General features: G+C 44.9%; 1 protein-coding gene across 19 annotated transcripts in view; it reads left to right on the forward strand.

The window, feature by feature from the left end:
• The window catches only part of LOC132382976 (protein starmaker-like), a 110063-nt gene that overhangs the window by 45936 nt on the left and 42676 nt on the right, over positions 1 to 21451 (forward strand). For 12 of the 19 annotated variants that reach the window (XM_059953606.1, XM_059953611.1, XM_059953600.1 and 9 more), the window contains 13 exons: positions 1372 to 1416; positions 3813 to 3869; positions 5990 to 6025; positions 6576 to 6632; positions 7710 to 7745; positions 8297 to 8353; positions 10227 to 10262; positions 10825 to 10881; positions 13145 to 13201; positions 14279 to 14314; positions 14866 to 14922; positions 17116 to 17151; positions 17712 to 17768. In XM_059953606.1, the coding sequence (XP_059809589.1) occupies positions 1372 to 1416; positions 3813 to 3869; positions 5990 to 6025; positions 6576 to 6632; positions 7710 to 7745; positions 8297 to 8353; positions 10227 to 10262; positions 10825 to 10881; positions 13145 to 13201; positions 14279 to 14314; positions 14866 to 14922; positions 17116 to 17151; positions 17712 to 17768 (624 nt within the window). The remainder of the gene's footprint in view (positions 1 to 1371; positions 1417 to 3812; positions 3870 to 5989; positions 6026 to 6575; positions 6633 to 7709; positions 7746 to 8296; positions 8354 to 10226; positions 10263 to 10824; positions 10882 to 13144; positions 13202 to 14278; positions 14315 to 14865; positions 14923 to 17115; positions 17152 to 17711; positions 17769 to 21451) is intronic. The other 7 variants (XM_059953613.1, XM_059953617.1, XM_059953604.1 and 4 more) reach the window with 6 other exon arrangements.

Here is a 21451-nt window from a genome sequence, read left to right on the forward strand (position 1 = left end):
GTTCTCCCTGTGATTGTGTGGGTTTCCTCTGGGTGCTCCAGTTTCAGTCCAAAGGGTTATTAAATTGCGGGCATGCTACGTTGGCATTGGAAGCCCCCCCCAGCGTATATTCAGACTGTGTCAGTCATTGATACAAATAACGCATTTCACTGTATGATTCGATGTTTCTATGAACATCTGACAAATAACACCAATCTTGTCGTGAACACAGAAGCCATTTGGACAGGTACTTGGAAAGGAAATGGTTAAAGGGTTAAAATGTCTCCGCCCAAAACATTGACTGTTTATTCCTCTCCATAGATCAGACATTTCCCAACCCTTCTTATGCCTTGGACCAATGCCATTAAGCAAGGAGTCCATGGACCCCAGGTTGGGAACCCCTGACACAGATGCAGCTTGACCTCTTGAGTTCCTCCAGCATTTTGTGTGTGCGTTGCTCTCGATTTCCTGCATCTGTAGAATGTCCTTGTGTGTATAAAGCTAATTTTTTATCATCGTCTTTAATCTTCGTACACTTGCAATTAACTTCCCAACTCCTGTGCTCAAGGCCCAGACTGAGAATAATCCAAACCTTTCTCTACACTAGTCAGGCTGATCGTCAGAATCGATTTACCAGCATCTGGCCCCGTGTCCAGAGTGGCGAGCCATTTTATGCCCCTGATTGCGGTCAACTCTCAGGACAGAGCTGGACTGTCCAGTCTAGATCTGGTCCAGTTTCTGTTCTAAGATCCAGGACTGATGCTGGATCTGGAGGACCTGAGAAATAAGGAAATATTGAATAGGTTAGCACTTTATTTCTTAGAATATAGAAGGTTGAGAGGAGATTTGATAGAGGTATAGAAAATTATGAAGGGGATAAATAGGGTAAATAACAAGCAGGCTTTTTCCACTGAGGTTGGGTGGGACTACAACCAGAGGTCATGAGTTAGGGGTGAAAGGTTTACAGGGAACATGAGGGGAAACTTCTTCACTCAGAGGGTCGCGAGAGTGTGGAACGAGCTGCCAGCATAAGTGGTGCGTGCAAGCTCGATTTCAATGTCCAAGAGAGGTTTGGATAGATGCATGGATGGAGGGTTATGGTCCCGGTGCAGGTTGATGGGAGTCGGCAGTTTAAATGGTTTCAGCATGGTCTAGATGGGCCGAAGGGCCTGATTCTGTGCTGTACTGTTCTACGACTCTATGACTGTTTGGTCTTGGGGAGGTGGAGTGGGAGCTGAGGAACACCCCCCCCCCCACCAAAAGCCCTGTATCCCAGGAGAGACCCTCCCCTGGTTTTAACGAGAATTTGAGGGGGCTGGAGCAGTTCTAGCACGCGGAGATTTCCCAGACATCCCTCAGTGACCAAAGGTTGTTCTGTTGTCTCTGATGCAGATTCGGGTGAGAGCAGAGAGAGGAACAGCAACAACAACAACTCCAGTGAGTGGACAATTCAAGGCTTTACTGAACCCGTGCGTGTGGCGACCAGACAGTCTGTCCGCTGGGCCTCGGTTCACAATCAGTGTGCTTATTTTCTCCATTCCTACTTGTTTTATTAATGGATATTTATCACGGCAATGATGAGAAAGGCAAAAGGAACATAGGCCTTTGTTGCTATTGAGATGGAATGCGGAATTGGAGGAAAAATTGCAGTAAAATTGAATGGCCTAGATAGAATGAACATGCGAAGGATGCAAAAGTCTAGGACCAGAGGGCACAAGGATATCAGAATACAAGGATGTCCCTTTAGAACAGAGATGAGGAGAAATTTCTTCATCCAGAGGGTGGTAAATCTATGGAATTAATTGCCACAGATAGCTGTGGAGGCTAAAGCTTCGGGTATATTTAAAGTGGAGGTTGATAGGTACTTAATTGGTAAGGGTGTCAAAGGTTATGGGGAGAAGGCAGGATAATGGGGTTGAGAGGGGTAATAAATCAGCCATGATAGAATGGTGGGGCAGACTCGATGGGCCGAGTGGTCTAATTTTGCTCCTGTGTCTTCTGGTGTTATGATCTTACAAATACGGCAGACTATGATGAGACCTCACTGAAGTCGGCTTGGGTTTCACTTAAGGAAAGAGATGCCGGGAGTATCTCCTCTGAAGCCGGGCTGAACGTTTGGGACATTGTTAAGAGAGTGGGAGTTGACGTCATTGAAACTTGTACAATTCTGCTGGTGCTTGACACGGTGAGGATGGTTCCCTGGGTGGGCGTAGGGTGGAATTAGGAGCAGCTTGTTTAGGATGCAGGTGAGAAGCTAGTTCTTCCCTCAGAGAGTTGTGCACCTTGCAGATTTCAAGTCGTGTTTAAATCAGTATTGTTTATTGCTTTACTATTGTCACATATACCATGTGGTAGTTGTCCCTCATGTCTGACGATGACAGGAGATCTGTGAGGGAGAGTTTTTAAAGCGGGGGAGCCGTTGCACTGTGGGACAGTTCCACTTTCTCCAGTGGTACGAACAAGCGCCACAAACTGGGGTCCTCCTCGGTCACAGTGAATGACCGTGACGTCTCCTGGGCGCTGTCACGGAGCCTTGCAGTGCCGCCTTCCTGGCCGTTGGATCTCCGCTGCCCAGTCCACTGGAGCTGGCTCCGCTTGCTAGGACAGCCACGTCCCTAACTTGCTGGGGTACGAGGCCGGCAGCTACCCTCACCCGGTTTAGCCCGCCTGTCGGAGTGGCGAAGCGGGGTGTTACAGCTGTCACATGCAGACAGCAATTTGGAGCCGTGGGTGAGAACCGAGTGTCCGGAGGGGACCAAAAATGAGTGAGCTCCCCGGAATGGACACGACAAACCCCCCCCCCCCCCCACCAGAGGCGCCGCCCCTCCCTGGACATCCCATACAGTGAAAAGTTTGTCTTACATACTCACACAGTGAGGTAGGACAAGATAAAACAATAACAATACAGAATTAAGTGTATAAGTACAGAGAAAATGCAGCGCAGGTAAATTATAAAGTGTGAGACCATAACGAGACGGGTTGAGAGGTCAGGAGTCCATCTTATTGGACAAGAGGGCCGTTCAAGAGCCTGTCAGCAGAGGGATGGAAACTGTCCTCGAGCCTGATGGTATGTGCTTCTGCCCGCTGAGAGGGGGGAGAGGAGAGAATGCCCAGGGTGCGGTGCTGGCAGCCTTACTGAGGCAGCAAGAGGTGTCTCAAGCGTCCTTAGAAGGAAGGCTGGTTTTCTGTGATGAGCACAACCAGAGTGAGGGACGGGTCCGGAGTAAAACTTGCTTGCAGGAACAGAAGCAGAGGGAGCTTGGATCGCACATGTATTATATATAAATTATGACGGTGAAGAGAGAGGGAGACAGAAGAGTGTTAAAGCAAGACCCTAGTGCAAAATCAAATACACAATCAGACTTGCCCATGGGAGAGCAGAAGGTGAGGTAGAGTGAGTTTTGTGCAGGTCGTTTCAAGAACGTGGTGCTTGTAGGAAAGAGTCTGTTCCTCACCCTCGTGGGTTTGGGACCTCGGGTTTTTATACCCCCGGCTGACAGCAACGGCGGGAAGAGTTCACGAGGAATTCCCACCAAAAGGCGTTGAGTGTATTCGAGGGTGCGGTGGATTCCTGGGCGGGAGGTGAATGCAGACTGATGGTGATCGTGCATGAGGGTGGGGAGCAGCCCGTGGCCACGTGCTGGGGGGGTGGGGGTCACGTGGACCACTCTGCCCAGTGTCTGAGCCGGAACTCTACCTGCTAACGAGGGAGTTCCTGATCCTACGGGGCTGCAACACGCGAGTGTGAACTGGCCTGCGACACAGGCAATCTTAATAACTCGACCTTCCTCACTGACTTTCATTCCGTAACCAGAAGCCCATTTTCATTTCAGATTCCGATGAAAGTGCCGAAAGGAAGGTTAAAGTGATTGGATCACGAGAGGATCACGGTGTGTGAACGTCTCTGTTTTGGGGAATACTGACTCGGGGACTGATGGAGATTCAGAGAGTTAGAGAGCACAGAACAGGCCCTTCGGCCTAGCCTAACCACGATTCCCATCTACACTGATCTCATTTGGCTTGTATCCCTATAATCAAAGAATCATGTGCAGTCTTGGTCATCGTGTTATAGGAAAGACGTTGTTAAACCACAGATGATGCAGGAGAAATTTACCATGGTACTGCCTGGACTACAGGGCCTAGTTACAGGGAGGGGCTGACTGCATTGGATCTTTGTTCCTTGGAGTGCAAGAGAATGGGGGAGGGGGGTGACCTTAGAGAGGCTTATAAAGTCTTGAGAAGTACGGATAAGCTGGATAGACATAACCTTTTATTCAAGGTAAAGTCTTAACAGCGGAGAAATCTTTAAAATAGGCCCGAGAACTAACTCCTTTACACAGAGGGTAATGAGTGCCTGGAATGAGTTGCCTGAGGAAGTGGTCGAGGCAGATACAATCGGAACATTTAAGAGTTATTTGGATAGGTATATGGAGGGGGTGAGTTTGGAAGGTTTGGGAAACAAGATGATACATGGACCAGATGGGCCGAACAGTCTGTTTCCATACAGTATTACCCTGTGACGCTAAATGGTTTCTATCCGTGTATCTGTTGAAATACCTATTAAATGTTGTGCCTCTGTTACCTACTCTGGTAGCTTATCCATCTACCCACCATCCTGTGTGTGGGATAACTTGTCCCTCAGAACCCCGGTAAATCTTTCCCCTCTCACCTTAAACCTGTGCCCTCCAGTCTCCCCCTGCCCTGGGAAAAGACTGTGACCATCTACCCTGCTTATGAGCGTGATACGTTGGGGACCAGTCTATGAAAATTTAAGGTGTTTATTTGATAAATGATCCTTGCAGGGTTAGAGGTCGGAAGCAGAATTGAGAACAGGCTGGTGACAAAAGGATTCACTCCAGGAAATCAGAATGGAGGGAGAATCAACAGTGGGGGGAAATGATAAGGAAATGCAACATATTAATTGTGAGCATTTTGGAAGGGATGCAGAGAAGATTTACCAGGATGCTGCCTGGATTAGAGAGGGTGCAGAGGAGATTTACCAGGATGCTGCCTGGATTAGAGAGGGTGCAGAGGAGATTTATCAGGATGCTGCCTGGATTAGAGAGGGTGCAGAGGAGATTTACCAGGATGCTGCCTGGATTAGAGAGGGTGCAGAGGAGATTTACCAGGATGCTGCCTGGATTAGAGAGGGTGCAGAGGAGATTTACCAGGATGCTGTCTGGATTAGAGAGGGTGCAGAGGAGATTTACCAGGATGCTGCCTGGATTAGAGAGGGTGCAGAGGAGATTTACCAGGATGCTGCCTGGATTAGAGAGGGTGCAGAGGAGATTCACCAGGATGCTGCCTGGATTAGAGAGGGTGCAGAGGAGATTTACCAGGATGCTGCCTGGATTAGAGAGCATGTCTCTTTGCTCCTAAGAGAAAACCTTAGGTTTCTCAGTCTTTCGTCATAAGACGTGCCCCTGAGTCCATTCAGCATCCTGGTAAATCCTTTCTGAAGCTTCCTCGATGAGACCTGAACACAGTATTCCAATTGTAGCATAACTACAGGAAGCAGGATAAGAGGTGGTGTGAATGAAGTGTACTGTAAAGGCGTAGATAGAGTGGACAGCCAGAGATATTTTCCCAAGGTGGAAATGGATAATAGAGGGAGCAGAACTCCCGTGTTTCTGGGAAAGTACGGGGGGGGGGGGATGTCTGGGATTCGTTTTTATACACAGAGCAGTAGTTGTGTGGAATGTTCTGCTGGGGCTGATGGTAGAGGAAGTTAGGCACATTTAAGAGACTCTGAGAGAAATGATGAAAGTAAAATTGAAGGATTCTGTGAAAGGAAAGTGTCAGATTGATTTTGGAGAAGGTTAAAGGGCCTGTGGGCTGAAGGACCTGGACTATGCTGTACTGTTCTCTGTTCTATGATCTGTGAACAATTCATCACTGGCTTAAAGTGAAATGTCATTTAAATGGGGGAAGAGGTTGAGAACTGAACTGATGATGGCCATAGAGACTGCCCTGGGAATGGTGAACTGAAATTCTTTTCCTTCTTTTCCAGATTCTACAGAGAGAAATAGTCACTCTGAAGCTCGAGGTATCGATATTTATTATTTCAATCTCTTTCTGTAACATTCATAGTGAACAATCCACTGACGATTGTACTAATGACTCTGGGAATCTGTGGGTAACCACTGGCCTTGGCTGGAACCCCGTCACTGTGAGCCCGGAGTCAGTGCTGGGCTCCTGGTTCCTGTATCTGAGGAGTTGGGAGAGCAGAGTGTGGGGGGGAGAGGGAAACCTTCATCCCTGACAAAGGTTTCTCGGTGTGGGAGGCTCAGTTGTGTTGAAGCTGACCGGTATGGGTGGACACCAACCCGGACCCCTAGGCACCTGTCTGACTTCCAGGGAAAAACTCTCACTCACCCCAGAGTGACCATATTCAGACCACAGTGTCCTCAAAAATGTCAGATCAAATGTCAGAGGTATTAGGCAAAAGATGAGCAGCTCGTGGGGAGAGGATCAGATCGGTGGGGTGCAGTGAGTGAGTGTGAACAGATAGGTTCACGTTGTGTGGATGCATTTTGAAGCTGGAAGACTTTCCACACTCACCTTCCATTTTATCATCAAACACTTTTTACTTTCAGATTCCAGAGAAAGTGGAGAAAGGAAAATCAAAGTGATTGGATCCCGAGAAGATGATGGTTCGTGGATTTCTTTCTATACTGAGATTGTGGACTGAGCTAATCTGGGTCTGAGAGGATTATTTCACTGGTTATTTATTTGACATCAGAATCCACAAGGAATCAGGTAGAATGGGGAAGAGACTGGATACAAAGCAGAAGCATTTATTGCAGGGGAGGCTGAGAAATGGCAGATGGAGTTCAACTCAGGAAAGTGTGGAGTGATTCAGTTTGGAAGGTCAATCTTGAAGGCTGAATTAGTCGGGGGGTCAAGTTCAAGAGCCGGAAGGTAATGTTGCAGCTCTATAAAACTCTAGTTAGACCAGACCTGGAATATTGTGTTGATTTCTGGTCACTTTGTTATAGGAAGGATGTAGAAACTTTAGAGGGAGTGCAGAGAAGATTTACCTGGATGCAGCCTGGAATAAAGAACATTTCTCTTTTCTCCGTAGATAAAAGCCTTAACTTGCTCAATAAACCTTCATAAGACAGGCCCTTTAGAACAGGCAGCATCCTGGTAAAACTTCCTCATACTTCCAATAATGAAGTTAGCAGAACTGATCACAATATTCCAAGTGTGGTGTAACCACAAGATGTGGGAATAAGCAGGGGCGTGATAGAGGTGTACACTAAAGACATAAATAGAGTGGACAGCCAGAGATATTTTCCCAAGGAGGAAATGGAAAATTGAGGAAGCACAACTCACACATTTGTGGAAAGTTCAGAGAGATGTCAGAGATTAGTTGTTATACACAGATAATGTTAATTGAGTGGAATGCTCTGCCGGGAGTGATGGTAGCGGCAGATATATTAGGGACATTTAAGAGACTCTGGGGAACAAGACGAAAGAAAAAAATGGAGAACAATGTGAAAGGAAAGGGCAAGATTGATCTTGGAGTAGCTTTAAGGGTCAGCACAACATAGTGGGCCAAAGGGCCTGATCTGTACAGTACAGTTCTATGATCTATGATCTCTGAACAATTCATCACAGGGATTAAGTGAAATAAAATAGGAGGGAGAGTTTGAGAACTGAACTGATGATGGGCATAGAGAATGTCCTGGGATTGGCGAACTGAAATTCTTTTCCTTCTTTTCCAGATTCTACAGAGAGAAATAGTCACTCTGCAGCTCGAGGTATTGATATTTATGATTTCAATCTCTTGCTGTAACATTCACTGGTGAATAATCTACTGACGATTGTACTAATGACCCTGGGAATCTGTTGGGATCCACTGACATTGGCTGTAGTCCCAAAACTGTGAGCCCAGAGTCAGTTCCTGTATCTGAGGAACAGGAGTGCAGAGTGTGGGGGGGGAGAGGGACACCTTCATCCCCAACAAAGGTTTCTCGGTGTGGGAGGCTCAGTTGTGTTGAAGCTGACCGGTGTGGGTGGACACGACCTGGACCCTTGGGCACCTCTTTCATCTCCAGATGAAAGATTCTCACTTACCCCGGGGGGACCAAATTCAGGCTGTAGCGTCCTAGAAAAGGTCTTATCTAACCCCAACCTCGGGTGGGTGTTGAACATGGGTGATCAGCTCATGGGGGGGGGTACAGTACTCAGATCAGTGGGGTGCAGTGTGTGAGTGTGAACAGATCGTTACACGTTACAGGGATACACTTAGAAGCTGAGAGACTTTCCACACTCGCCTTCCATTTTCTCATCAAACACTTTTTACTTTCAGATTCCAGAGAAAGTGGAGAAAGGAAAATCAAAGTGATTGGATCCCGAGAAGATGATGGTTCGTGGATTTCTTTCTATACAGAGATTGTGGACTGAGCTAATCTGGGTCTGAGCGGATTATTTCACTGGTTATTTATTTGACATCAGAATCCACAAGGAATCAGGTAGAATGGGGAAGAGACTGGATACAAAGCAGAAGCATTTATTGCAGGGGAGGCTGAGAAATGGCAGATGGAGTTCAACTATCAATACCCGGTTCCTGCCTTGTCCCCATATCCCTATATTCCCCTGTCCATAAGATAACTATCTAGCTCCTTCTTGAAAGCATCCAGAGAATTGGCCTCCACTGCCTTCTGAGGCAGTGCATTCCACACCCCCACGACTCTCTGGGAGAAGAAGTTTTTCCTTAACTCTGTCCTGAATGACCTACCCCTTATTCTCAAACCATGCCCTCTGGTACTGGACTCTCCCAGCATCTGGAACATATTTCCTGCCTCTATCTTGTCCAATCCCTTAATAATCTTATATGTTGCAATCAGATCCCCTCTCAATCTCCATAATTCCAGTGTGTACAAGCCCAGTCTCTCTAACCTCTCTGCGTAAGACAGTCCGGACATCCCAGGAATTAACCTTGTGAATCTACGCTGCACTTCCTCTACAGCCAGGATGTCCTTCCTTAACCCTGGAGACCAAAACTGTACACAATATCTTCATAAGACATACCCTTGACAAAGTCTGACTGGCAGGGCTGACTGCAGCTGAGAAGATTGTAGCCCAGCGTTGGAAACCCCCCCCCCCCCCCAATGATATTTCAAATACTCACTGGCTTCGGAGCTTTTTGGACATTTTCTACCTGGAATTATCATCAGCGAGAGTAAATGATGCACAATCAAACATAACCTTAATGTGGACAAACTTGATATCTAACTTCAAAGATCTTCTGTTAAAATAGGAATGCTCTGTCTGTGTATGCACCACCACTCAGCTGGTTGGTGGAGGGGATAGGGGTGGGGGGAGAGAGAGGGGTGGAGAGGGGGATGGGGATGAGGGTTGGGGGGTGGCTGGGTTCAACAGTCATAATGTAATTGGCAACTGGGTGTATTGAATATAATTTGTTGGTGTTGCAATAAAAATTAGAGATTTAAAAAAAATAAGATATGCCCTTAACATCAGCCAGCATCCTGTTAAATCTTCTCTTCACCCTCTCTAAAGCTTCCTTATCCTTCCTATAATGAAGAGACTAAACACTGAACACAATATGCCAAGTGTGGTCCAGCCACAGGAAGAGGATAAGAGATGGTGTGATAGAAGTGTACAGTGAGGCATAGATAGTGAACACAAAGTACACTGCACATGCTGTGGTCAGATCAACACGTACAAACAAGCTGGATGAACTCAGCAGGTCGGGCAGCATCCGTTGAGAGAAGCAGTCAACATTTTGGGACGAGACCATTCATCAGGACTCGAGAATAAATAGAGTGGACAGCCAGGGATGCTTCCCCAAGTTGGAAATGGATAATCGAGGGATCAGAACTCGCGTGTTTGTGGGAAGTACAGGGGGGTGTCGGAATGGATTTTATTCACAGAGAGAGGAATTGTGTGGAATGCACAGCCAGGGGTGATGGTGGAGGCAGATATATTAGGGATATTTTAGAGACCCTGAGGCACATGGATGAAAGAGAACTGAATGACTTTGTGAAAGCAAAGGGTAAGATTGATCTCGGAGTAGGTTAAAGGGTTAGCACAACATTGTGGGCTGAAGGACCTGGACTATGCTGTACTGTTCTCTGCTCTATGATCTGTGAACAATTCATCACTGGCTTCAAGTGAAATATCATTAAAATAGGGGAAGAGTTTGGGAACTGAACTGATGATGGCTATAGAGACTGCCCTGGGATTGGTGAACTGAAATTCTTTCTCATCTTTTCCAGATTCTACAGAGAGAAATAGTCACTCTGAAGCTCGAGGTATCGATATTTATTATTTCAATCTCTTCATAGATTAACATTCATAGTGATCAATCCACTGACGATTGTACTAATGACGCTGGGAATCTGTGGGTAACCACTGGCCTTGGCTGGAACCCCGTCACTGTGAGCCCGGAGTCAGTGCTGGGCTCCTTGTTCCTGTATCTGAGGAGTTGGGGGAGCAGAGTGTGAGGGGGAGAGGGAAACCTTCATCCCTGACAAAGGTTTCTCGGTGTGGGAGGCTCAGTTGTGTTGAAGCTGACCGGTGTGGGTGGACACCAACCCGGACCCCTAGGCACCAGTCTCACTTCCAGGGAAAACTCTCACTCTTCCCAGAGTGACCATATTCAGACCACAGTGTCCTAGAAAAAGGACGGATCTAATCCCAACTTCAGCTGGAGCTTTGGACAGTTGGTGAGCAGCTCGTGGGGAGAGGATCAGGTCGGTGGGGTGCAGTGAGTGAGTGTGAACAGATAGGTTCACGTTGTGTGGATGCATTTTGAAGCTGGAAGACTTTCCACACTCACCTTCCATTTTATCATCAAACACTTTTTACTTTCAGATTCCAGAGAAAGTGGAGAAAGGAAAATCAAAGTGATTGGATCCCGAGAAGATGATGGTTCGTGGATTTCTTTCTATACGGAGATTGTGGACTGAGCTAATCTGGGTCTGAGAGGATTAGTCCTCTGGTTATTTATTTGACATGAGAATCCACAAGGAATCAGGTAGAATGGGGGACAGACTGGATACAAAGCAGAAGCATTTATTGCAGGGGAGGCTGAGAAATGGCAGATGGAGTTCAACTCAGGAAAGTGTGGAGTGATTCAGTTTGGAAGGTCAATCTTGAAGGCTGAATTAGTCGGGGGGTCAAGTTCAAGAGCCACAGGTAATTTTGCAGCTCTATAAAACTCTAGTTAGACCAAACCTGGAATAATGTGTTGATTTCTGGTCACCTTGTTAAAGGAAGGATGTAGAAACTTTAGAGAGAGTGCAGAGAAAATTTACCAAGCTGCTACCCAGATAAGAGAACATGCCTGTTACTCCTAAGAGAACAGCCTTGGTTGCTCCATGTATCTTCATAAGACATACCCTTGACAAAGTCTGGCTGGCAGGGCTGACTGCAGCTGAGAAGATTGTAGCCCAGCGTTGGAAACCCCCCCCCCCCCCCCCAATGATATTTCAAGTACTCACTGGCTTCAGAGCTTTTTGGACATTTTCTACCTGGAATTATCATCAGCGAGAGTAAATGATGCACAATCAAACATAACCTTAATGTGGACAAATTTGATATCTAACTTAAAAGATCTTCTGGTAAAATAGGAATGCTCTGTCTGTGTATGCACCACTATTCAGCTGGTTGGTGGAGGGAGAGAGAGGGGTGGAGATGGGGATGGGGATGAGGGTTGGGGGTGGCTGGGTTGAACAGTCAAAATGTAATTGGCAACTGGTTGTATTAAATGTAATTTGTTGGTGTTGCAATAAAAATTAGAGATTTAAAAAAAAATAAGATATGCCTTTAAGATCAGCCAGTGTTCTGTTAAATCTTCACTTCACCCTCTCTAAAGCTTCCTTATCCTTCCTATAATGAAGTGACTAAACACTGAACACAATATGCCAAGTGTGGTCCAGCCACAGGAAGAGGATAAGAAATGGCGTGATAGAAGTGTACAGTGAGGCATAGATAGTGAACACAAAGTACACTGCACATGCTGTGGTCAGATCAACACGTACAACAAGCTGGAGGAACTCAGCAGGTCGGGCAGCATCCGTTGAAATGAGCATTCAATGTTTTGGGCCGAGACCCTTTGTCAGGACTCGAGAATAAATAGAGTGGACAGCCAGGGATGCTTCCCCAAGTTGGAAATGGATAATCGAGGGATCAGAACTCGCGTGTTTGTGGGAAGTACAGGGGGATGTCGGAATGGTTTTTATTCACAGAGAGTGGTAATTGTGTGGAATGCACAGCCAGGGGTGATGGTGGAGGCAGATATATTAGGGATATTTTAGAGACCCTGAGGCACATGGATGAAAGAGAACTGAATGACTTTGTGAAAGCAAAGGGTAAGATTGATCTCGGAGTAGGTTAAAGGGTTAGCACAACATTGTGGGCTGAAGGACCTGGACTACGCTGTACTGTTCTCTGCTCTATGATCTGTGAACAATTCATCACTGGCTTAAAGTGAAATATCATTAAAATAGGGGAAGAGTTTGGGAACTGAACTGATGATGGCTATAGAGACTGCCCTGGGATTGGTGAACTGAAATTCTTTCTCATCTTTTCCAGATTCTACAGAGAGAAATAGTCACTCTGAAGCTCAAGGTATCGATATTTATTATTTCAATCTCTTCATAGATTAACATTCATAGTGATCAATCCACTGACGATTGTACTAATGACGCTGGGAATCTGTGGGTAACCACTGGCCTTGGCTGGAACCCCGTCACTGTGAGCCCGGAGTCAGTGCTGGGCTCCTTGTTCCTGTATCTGAGGAGTTGGGGGAGCAGAGTGTGGGGGGGAGAGGGAAACCTTCATCCCTGACAAAGGTTTCTCGGTGTGGGAGGCTCATTTGTGTTGAAGCTGACCGGTGTGGGTGGACACCAACCCGGACCCCTAGGCACCAGTCTCACTTCCAGGGAAAACTCTCACTCTTCCCAGAGTGACCATATTCGGACCACAGTGTCCTAGCAAAAGGACGGATCTAATCCCAACTTCAGCTGGAGCTTTGGGCAGTTGGTGGGCAGCTCGCGGGGAGAGGATCAGATCGGTGGGGTGCAGTGAGTGAGTGTGAACAGATAGGTTCACGTTGTGTGGATGCATTTTGAAGCTGGAAGACTTTCCACACTCACCTTCCATTTTATCATCAAACACTTTCTACTTTCAGATTCCAGAGAAAGTGGAGAAAGGAAAATCAAAGTGATTGGATCCCGAGAAGATGATGGTTTGTGGATTTCTTTCTATACGGAGATTGTGGACTGAGCTAATCTGGGTCTGAGAGGATTATTTCACTGGTTATTTATTTGACATCAGAATCCACAAGGAATCAGGTAGAATGGGGAAGAGACTGGATACAAAGCAGAAGCTTTTATTGCAGGGGAGGCTGAGAAATGGCAGATGGAGTTCAACTCAGGAAAGTGCGGAGTGATTCAGTTTGGAAGGTCAATCTTGAAGGCTGAATTAGTCGTGGGATCAAGTTCAAGAGCCAGAAGGTAATGTTGCAGCTCTATAAAACTCTGGTTAGACCAAACCTGGAATATTGTGTTGATTTCTGGTCACTTTGTTATAGGAAGGATGTAGAAACTTTAGAGGGAGTGCAGAGAAGATTTACCTGGATGCAGCCTGGAATAAAGAACATTTCTCTTTTCTCCGTAGATAAAAGTCTTAACTTGCTCAATAAACCTTCATAAGACAGGCCCTTTAGAACAGGCAGCATCCTGGTAAAACTTCCTCATACTTCCAATAATGAAGTTAGCAGAACTGATCACAATATTCCAAGTGTGGTGTAACCACAAGATGTGGGAATAAGCAGGGGCGTGATAGAGGTGTACACTAAAGACATAAATAGAGTGGACAGCCAGAGATATTTTCCCAAGGAGGAAATGGAAAATTGAGGAAGCACAACTCACACATTTGTGGAAAGTTCAGAGAGATGTCAGAGATTAGTTGTTATACACAGATAATGGTAATTGAGTGGAATGCTCTGCCGGGAGTGATGGTAGCGGCAGATATATTAGGGACATTTAAGAGACTCTGGGGAACAAGACGAAAGAAAAAAATGGAGAACAATGTGAAAGGAAAGGGCAAGATTGATCTTGGAGTAGCTTTAAGGGTCAGCACAACATAGTGGGCCAAAGGGCCTGATCTGTACAGTACAGTTCTATGATCTATGATCTCTGAACAATTCATCACAGGGATTAAGTGAAATAAAATAGGAGGGAGAGTTTGAGAACTGAACTGATGATGGGCATAGAGAATGTCCTGGGATTGGTGAACTGAAATTCTTTTCATTCTTTTCCAGATTCTACAGAGAGAAATAGTCACTCTGCAGCTCGAGGTATTGATATTTATGATTTCAATCTCTTGCTGTAACATTCACTGGTGAATAATCTACTGACGATTGTACTAATGACCCTGGGAATCTGTTGGGATCCACTGACATTGGCTGTAGTCCCAAAACTGTGAGCCCAGAGTCAGTTCCTGTATCTGAGGAACAGGAGTGCAGAGTGTGGGGGGGGAGAGGGACACCTTCATCCCCAACAAAGGTTTCTCGGTGTGGGAGGCTCAGTTGTGTTGTGTGGGTGGACACGACCTGGACCCTCGGGCACCTGTTTCATCTCCAGATGAAAGATTCTCACTCACCCCGGGGGGGACCAAATTCAGGCTGTAGCGTCCTAGAAAAGGTCTTATCTAACCCCAACCTCGGGTGGGGTGTTGGGCAATGGGTGAGCAGCTCATGGGGGGGGGCGGGGCGGGGTACGGTACTCAGATCAGTGGCAGTGCAGTGTGTGAGTGTGAGATAGCTATCCATTACAGAAATACACTTGGATGCTGGGAGACTTACCACACACACTTTCCATTTTATCATCAAACACTTCTTATTTTCAGATTCCAGAGAAAGTGGAGAAAGGAAAATCAAAGTGATTGGACCCCGAGAAGATGATGGTTCGTGGATTTCTTTCTATATGGAGATTGGTGATCTGCTAATATACGGCATCTGTGCCTGAGAGGATTAGTTCACTGGTTAATTACTTGATATCAGGATCCACAAAGGCTCAGGAAGAAGGGGGAACAGACTGGATACAAAGCAGAAGCATTTATTGCAGGGGAGGCTGAGAAATGGCAGATGGAGTTCAACTCAGGAAAGTGTGGAGTGATTCAGTTTGGAAGGTCAATCTTGAAGGCTGAATTAGTCGTGGGGTCAAGTTCAAGAGCCACAAGTAATTTTGCAGCTCTATAGAACTCTAGTTAGACTGCACGGAATATTGTGTTGATTTCTGGTCACCTTGTTAAAGGAAGGATGTAGAAACTTTAGAGAGAGTGCAGAGAAAATTTACCAAGCTGCTGCCCAGATTAAAGAACAACTTTAGTCATAGACAATAGGTGCAGAAGTAGTCCATTCAGCCCTACGGGCCTGCACTGCCATTCTGAGATCTTGGCTGATCATCTACTATCAATACCTGGTTCCTGCCTTGTCCTCATATCCCTATATTCCCCTATCCATAAGATAATTATCTAGCTCCTTCTTGAAAGCATCCAGAGAATTGGCCTCCACTACCTTCTGAGGCAGTGCATTCCACACCCCCACGACTCTCTGGGAGAAGAAGTTTTTCCTTAACTCTGTCCTGAATGACCTACCCCTTATTCTTAAACCATGCCCTCTGGTACTGGACTCTCCCAGCATCTGGAACATATTTCCTGCCTCTATCTTGTCCAATCCCTTAATAATCTTATATGTTGCAATCAGATCCCCTCTCAATCTCCATAATTCCAGTGTATACAAGCCCAGTCTCTCTAACCTCTCTGCGTAAGACAGTCCGGACATCCCAGGAATTAACCTTGTGAATCTACGCTGCACTTCCTCTACAGCCAGGATGTCCTTCCTTAACCCTGGAGACCAAAACTGTACACAATATCTTCATAAGACATACCCTTGACAAAGTCTGGCTGGCAGGGCTGACTGCAGCTGAGAAGATTGTAGCCCAGCGTTGGAACCCCCCCCCCCCCACCAATGATATTTCAAATACTCACTGGCTTCGGAGCTTTTTGGACATTTTCTACCTGGAATTATCATCAGCGAGAGTAAATGATGCACAATCAAACATAACCTTAATGTGGACAAACTTGATATCTAACTTCAAAGATCTTCTGTTAAAATAGGAATGCTCTGTCTGTGTATGCACCACCACTCAGCTGGTTGGTGGAGGGGAGAGGGGTGGGGGGAGAGAGAGGGGTGGAGAGGGGGATGGGGATGAGGGTTGGGGGGTGGCTGGGTTCAACAGTCATAATGTAATTGGCAACTGGGTATTGAATATAATTTGTTGGTGTTGCAATAAAAATTAGAGATTTAAAAAAAATAAGATATGCCCTTAACATCAGCCAGCATCCTGTTAAATCTTCTCTTCACCCTCTCTAAAGCTTCCTTATCCTTCCTATAATGAAGAGACTAAACACTGAACACAATATGCCAAGTGTGGTCCAGCCACAGGAAGAGGATAAGAAATGGCGTGATAGAAGTGTACAGTGAGGCATAGATAGTGAACACAAAGTACACTGCACATGCTGTGGTCAGATCAACACGTACAAATAAGCTGGATGAACTCAGCAGGTCGGGCAGCATCCGTTGAAAGAAGCAGTCAACATTTTGGGACGAGACCATTCGTCAGGACTCGAGAATAAATAGAGTGGACAGCCAGGGATGCTTCCCCAAGTTGGAAATGGATAATCGAGGGATCAGAACTCACGTGTTTGTGGGAAGTACAGGGGGGTGTCGGAATGGTTTTTATTCACAGAGAGTGGTAATTGTGTGGAATGCACAGCCAGGGGTGAGGGTAGAGGCAGATATATTAGGGATATTTTAGAGACCCTGAGGCACATGGATGAAAGAGAATTGAATGACTTTGTGAGAGCAAAGGGTAAGATTGATCTCGGAGTAGGTTAAAATGTTAGCACAACATTGTGGGCTGAAGGACCTGGACCATAATGTACTGTTCTCTGCTCTATGATCTGTGAACAATTCATCACTGGCTTCAAGTGAAATATCATTAAAATAGGGGAAGAGTTTGGGAACTGAACTGATGATGGCTATAGAGACTGCCCTGGGATTGGTGAACTGAAATTCTTTCTCATCTTTTCCAGATTCTACAGAGAGAAATAGTCACTCTGAAGCTCGAGGTATCGATATTTATTATTTCAATCTCTTGCTGTAACATTCATAGTGAACAATCCACTGACGATTGTACTAATGACTCTGGGAATCTGTGGGTAACCACTGGCCTTGGCTGGAACCCCGTCACTGTGAGCCCGGAGTCAGTGCTGGGCTCCTTGTTCCTGTATCTGAGGAGTTGGGGGAGCAGAGTGTGAGGGGGAGAGGGAAACCTTCATCCCTGATAAAGGTTTCTCGGTGTGGGAGTTTCAGTTGTGTTGAAGCTGACCGGTGTGGGTGGACACCAACCCGGACCCCTAGGCACCAGTCTCACTTCCAGGGAAAAACTCTCACTCTTCCCAGAGTGACCATATTCAGACCACAGTGTCCTAGAAAAAGGACGGATCTAATCCCAACTTCAGCTGGAGCTTTGGGCAGTTGGTGGGCAGCTCGTGGGGAGAGGATCAGATCAGTGGGGTGCAGTGAGTGAGTGTGAACAGATAGGTTCACGTTGTGTGGATATATTTTGAAGCTGAGAGACTTTCCACACTCACCTTCCATTTTATCATCAAACTCTTTTTACTTTCAGATTCCAGAGAAAGTGGAGAAAGGAAAATCAAAGTGATTGGATCCCGAGAAGACGATGGTTTGTAGATTTCTTTCTATACGGAGATTGTTGGCTGAGCTAATCTGGGTCTGAGAGGATTACTTCACTGGTTATTTATTTGACATCAGAATCCACAAGGAATCAGGTAGAATGGGGAAGAGACTGGATACAAAGCAGAAATATTTATTGCAGGGGAGGCTGAGAAATGGCAGATGGAGTTCAACTCAGGAAAGTGTGGAGTGATTCAGTTTGGAAGGTCAATCTTGAAGGCTGAATTAGTCGGGGGGTCAAGTTCAAGAGCCACAAGTAATTTTGCAGCTCTATAAAACTCTAGTTAGACCACACAGAATATTGTGTTGATTTCTGGTCACCTTGTTCAAGGAAGGATGTAGAAACTTTAGAGAGAGTGCAGAGAAAATTTACCAAGCTGCTGCCCAGATTAGAGAACATGGCTGTTGCTCCTTAAAGAACAGCTTTAGTTATAGACAATAGACAATAGGTGCTGAAGTAGACCATTCGGCCCTACAAGCCTGCACCGCCATTCTGAGATCTTGGCTGATCATCTACTATCAATACCCGGTTCCTGCCTTGTCCCCATATCCCTATATTCCCCTATCCATAAGATACCTATCTAGCTCCTTCTTGAAAGCATCCAGAGAATTGGCCTCCACTGCCTTCTGAGGCAGTGCATTCCAAACCCCCACGACTCTCTGGGAGAAGAAGTTTTTCCTTAACTCTGTCCTGAATGACCTACCCCTTATTCTTAAACCATGCCCTCTGGTACTGGACTCTCCCAGCATCTGGAACATATTTCCTGCCTCTATCTTGTCCAATCCCTTAATAATCTTATATGTTGCAATCAGATCCCCTCTCAATCTCCTTAATTCCAGTGTGTACAAGCCCAGTTTCTCTAACCTCTCTGCGTAAGACAGTCCGGACATCCCAGGAATTAACCTAGTGAATCTACGCTGCACTTCCTCTACAGCCAGGATGTCCTTCCTTAACCCAGGAGACCAAAACTGTACACAGTATCTTCATAAGACATACCCTTGACAAAGTCTGGCTGGCAGGGCTGACTGCAGCTGAGAAGATTGTAGCCCAGCGTTGGGAAACCCCCCCCCCCCAATGATATTTCAAGTACTCACTGGCTTCGGAGCTTTTTGGACATTTTCTACCTGGAATTATTATCAGCGAGAGTAAATGATGCACAATCAAACATAACCTTAATGTGGACAAATTTGATATCTAACTTAAAAGATCTTCTGTTGAAATAGGAATACTCTGTCTGTGTATGCACCACTATTTAACTGGTTGGTGGAGGGAAGAGGGGTGGGGGGAGAGAGAGGGGTGGGGGGAGAGAGGGGTGGAGATGGGGATGGGGATGAGGGTTGGGGGTGGCTGGGTTAAACAGTCAAAATGTAATCGGCAACAGGTTGTATTGAATGTAATTTGTTGGTGTTGCAATAAAAATTAGAGATTTAAAAAAAAATAAGATATGCCCTTAACATCAGCCAGCATCCTGTTAAATCTTCTCTTCACCCTCTCTAAAGCTTCCTTATCCTTCCTATAATGAAGTGACTAAACACTGAACACAATATGCCAAGTGTGGTCCAGCCACAGGAAGAGGATAAGAGATGGTGTGATAGAAGTGTACAGTGAGGCATAGATAGTGAACACAAAGTACACTGCACATGCTGTGGTCAGATCAACACGTACAAACAAGCTGGAGGAACTCAGCAGGTCGGGCAGCATCCGTTGAAATGAGCATTCAATGTTTTGGGACGAGACCCTTTGTCAGGACTCGAGAATAGATAGAGTGGACAGCCAGGGATGCTTCCCCAAGTTGGAAATGGATAATCGAGGGATCAGAACTCACGTGTTTGTGGGAAGTACAGGGGGGTGTCGGGATGGTTTTTATTCACAGAGAGTGGTAATTGTGTGGAATGCACAGCCAGGGGTGATGGTGGAGGCAGATATATTAGGGATATTTTAGAGACCCTGAGGCACATTGATAAAAGAGAACTGAATGACTTTGTGAGAGTAAAGGGTAAGATTAATCTAGGAGAGGGTTAATGGGTTAGCACAACATGGGCTGAAGGACCTGGACTATGCTGTACTGTTCTCTGCTCTATGATCTGTGAACAATTCATCACTGGCCAAATTCAGGCTGTAGCGTCCTAGAAAAGGTCGGATCTGATCACAAACTCGGGTGGGGTGTTGGGCATGGGTGAGCAGCTCATGGGGGGTGGGGTACAGTACTCAGATCAGTGGCTGTGCAGTGTGTGAGTGTGAACAGATCTTTACACGTTACAGGGATACACTTTGAAGCTGAGAGACTTTCCTTTCTTTCTTTTTCAATCTTTTTATTGATTTTCACATGTACACAAAAAAAACATAATAATGAGTAAATTATGAATACAATAGACTTGAAATCACATTGATAATAAGATAACAATATCCTATTAAACATCAACAGAAGAAAATACCTTAATCAATCAAGTCCATGTGATTATATATGAAAAAAAACAAAAATAACCATTAAAAAAGAAAAAAAATATTTGAAAATATGTGGAAAAAAAAGTATATATTAAGAAAAATAAAACTCTAAACTAAACTAACATGGGCAATAATAATAGTTTACAAGTATATGATAGTGTCAACAAACTCCAGAACTCCATACCTGAACATGAATAAGCAGAAAGAAGGTCTGGAAAAGGCCAAATTAATTCATATGAAAATGTCTAATAAACGGTCTCCAAGTTTCTTCAAATTTAATTGATGAGTCAAAAATAGTACTTCTAATTTTTTCCAGGCTCAGATAAGAAATAGTTTGAGAAAGCCATTGAAACGTGGTAGGAGGATTTACTTCTTTCCAATTTTGTAATATAGACCTTCTGGCCATTAATGTTACAAAAGCAATCATTCGTCTGATTGAAGGGGAAAACTGATTACCATCTTCATTTGGTATGCCAAAAATTGCAGTAATAAAATGAGGTTGTAAATCTATATTCCAAATTGAGGAAATAGTAGTAAATATGTCCTTCCAGTAATTATGTAAAGTGGGACATGACCAGAACATATGGGTCAATGAGGCCACTTCTGAATGGCATCTGTCACATTGAGGGTTAATATGAGAATAGAATCGAGCAAGTTTATCTTTAGACATATGAGCTCTATGTACAATTTTAAATTGTATTAAAGCATGTTTAGCACATATAGAAGAAGAATTAACCATTTGCAAAATTTTTTCCCATTTATCTGTTGATATATTATATCGAAGTTCTTTTTCCCATTCTTGTTTAATTCTAACTGATATTTCTGGTTGTATCTTCATAATCATATTATAAATAAAAGCTACTAATCCCTTCTGACAAGGATTTAAGGTAAAAATCAAATCTGTAAAGTCCACCAAAGTTGAATTAGGAAAGGATGGTAAAACTTTATGTAAGAAATTTCTAATTTGTAAATATCTGAAAAAATTAGATTTAGGTAATTCAAATTTGTTGGAAAGTTGATCAAATGACATCAAAGTATCTTCAAAAAAGAGATCACGAAAACATTTTATACCTTTCCTTTTCCATATGTTAAAAGCTTGATCTGTCCAAGAGGGTTTGAAAAAGAAATTAAGTAAGAAAGGGCTATCAAGAACAAAGTTTTTCAAAGTAAAAAACTTACGAAATTGAAACCAAATTCGTAATGTATGTTTAATAACAGGATTAGAT

The sequence above is a fragment of the Hypanus sabinus genome, chromosome 29 (genome assembly GCF_030144855.1).
Source record: "Hypanus sabinus isolate sHypSab1 chromosome 29, sHypSab1.hap1, whole genome shotgun sequence".
NCBI classification, from domain to species: domain Eukaryota; kingdom Metazoa; phylum Chordata; class Chondrichthyes; order Myliobatiformes; family Dasyatidae; genus Hypanus; species Hypanus sabinus.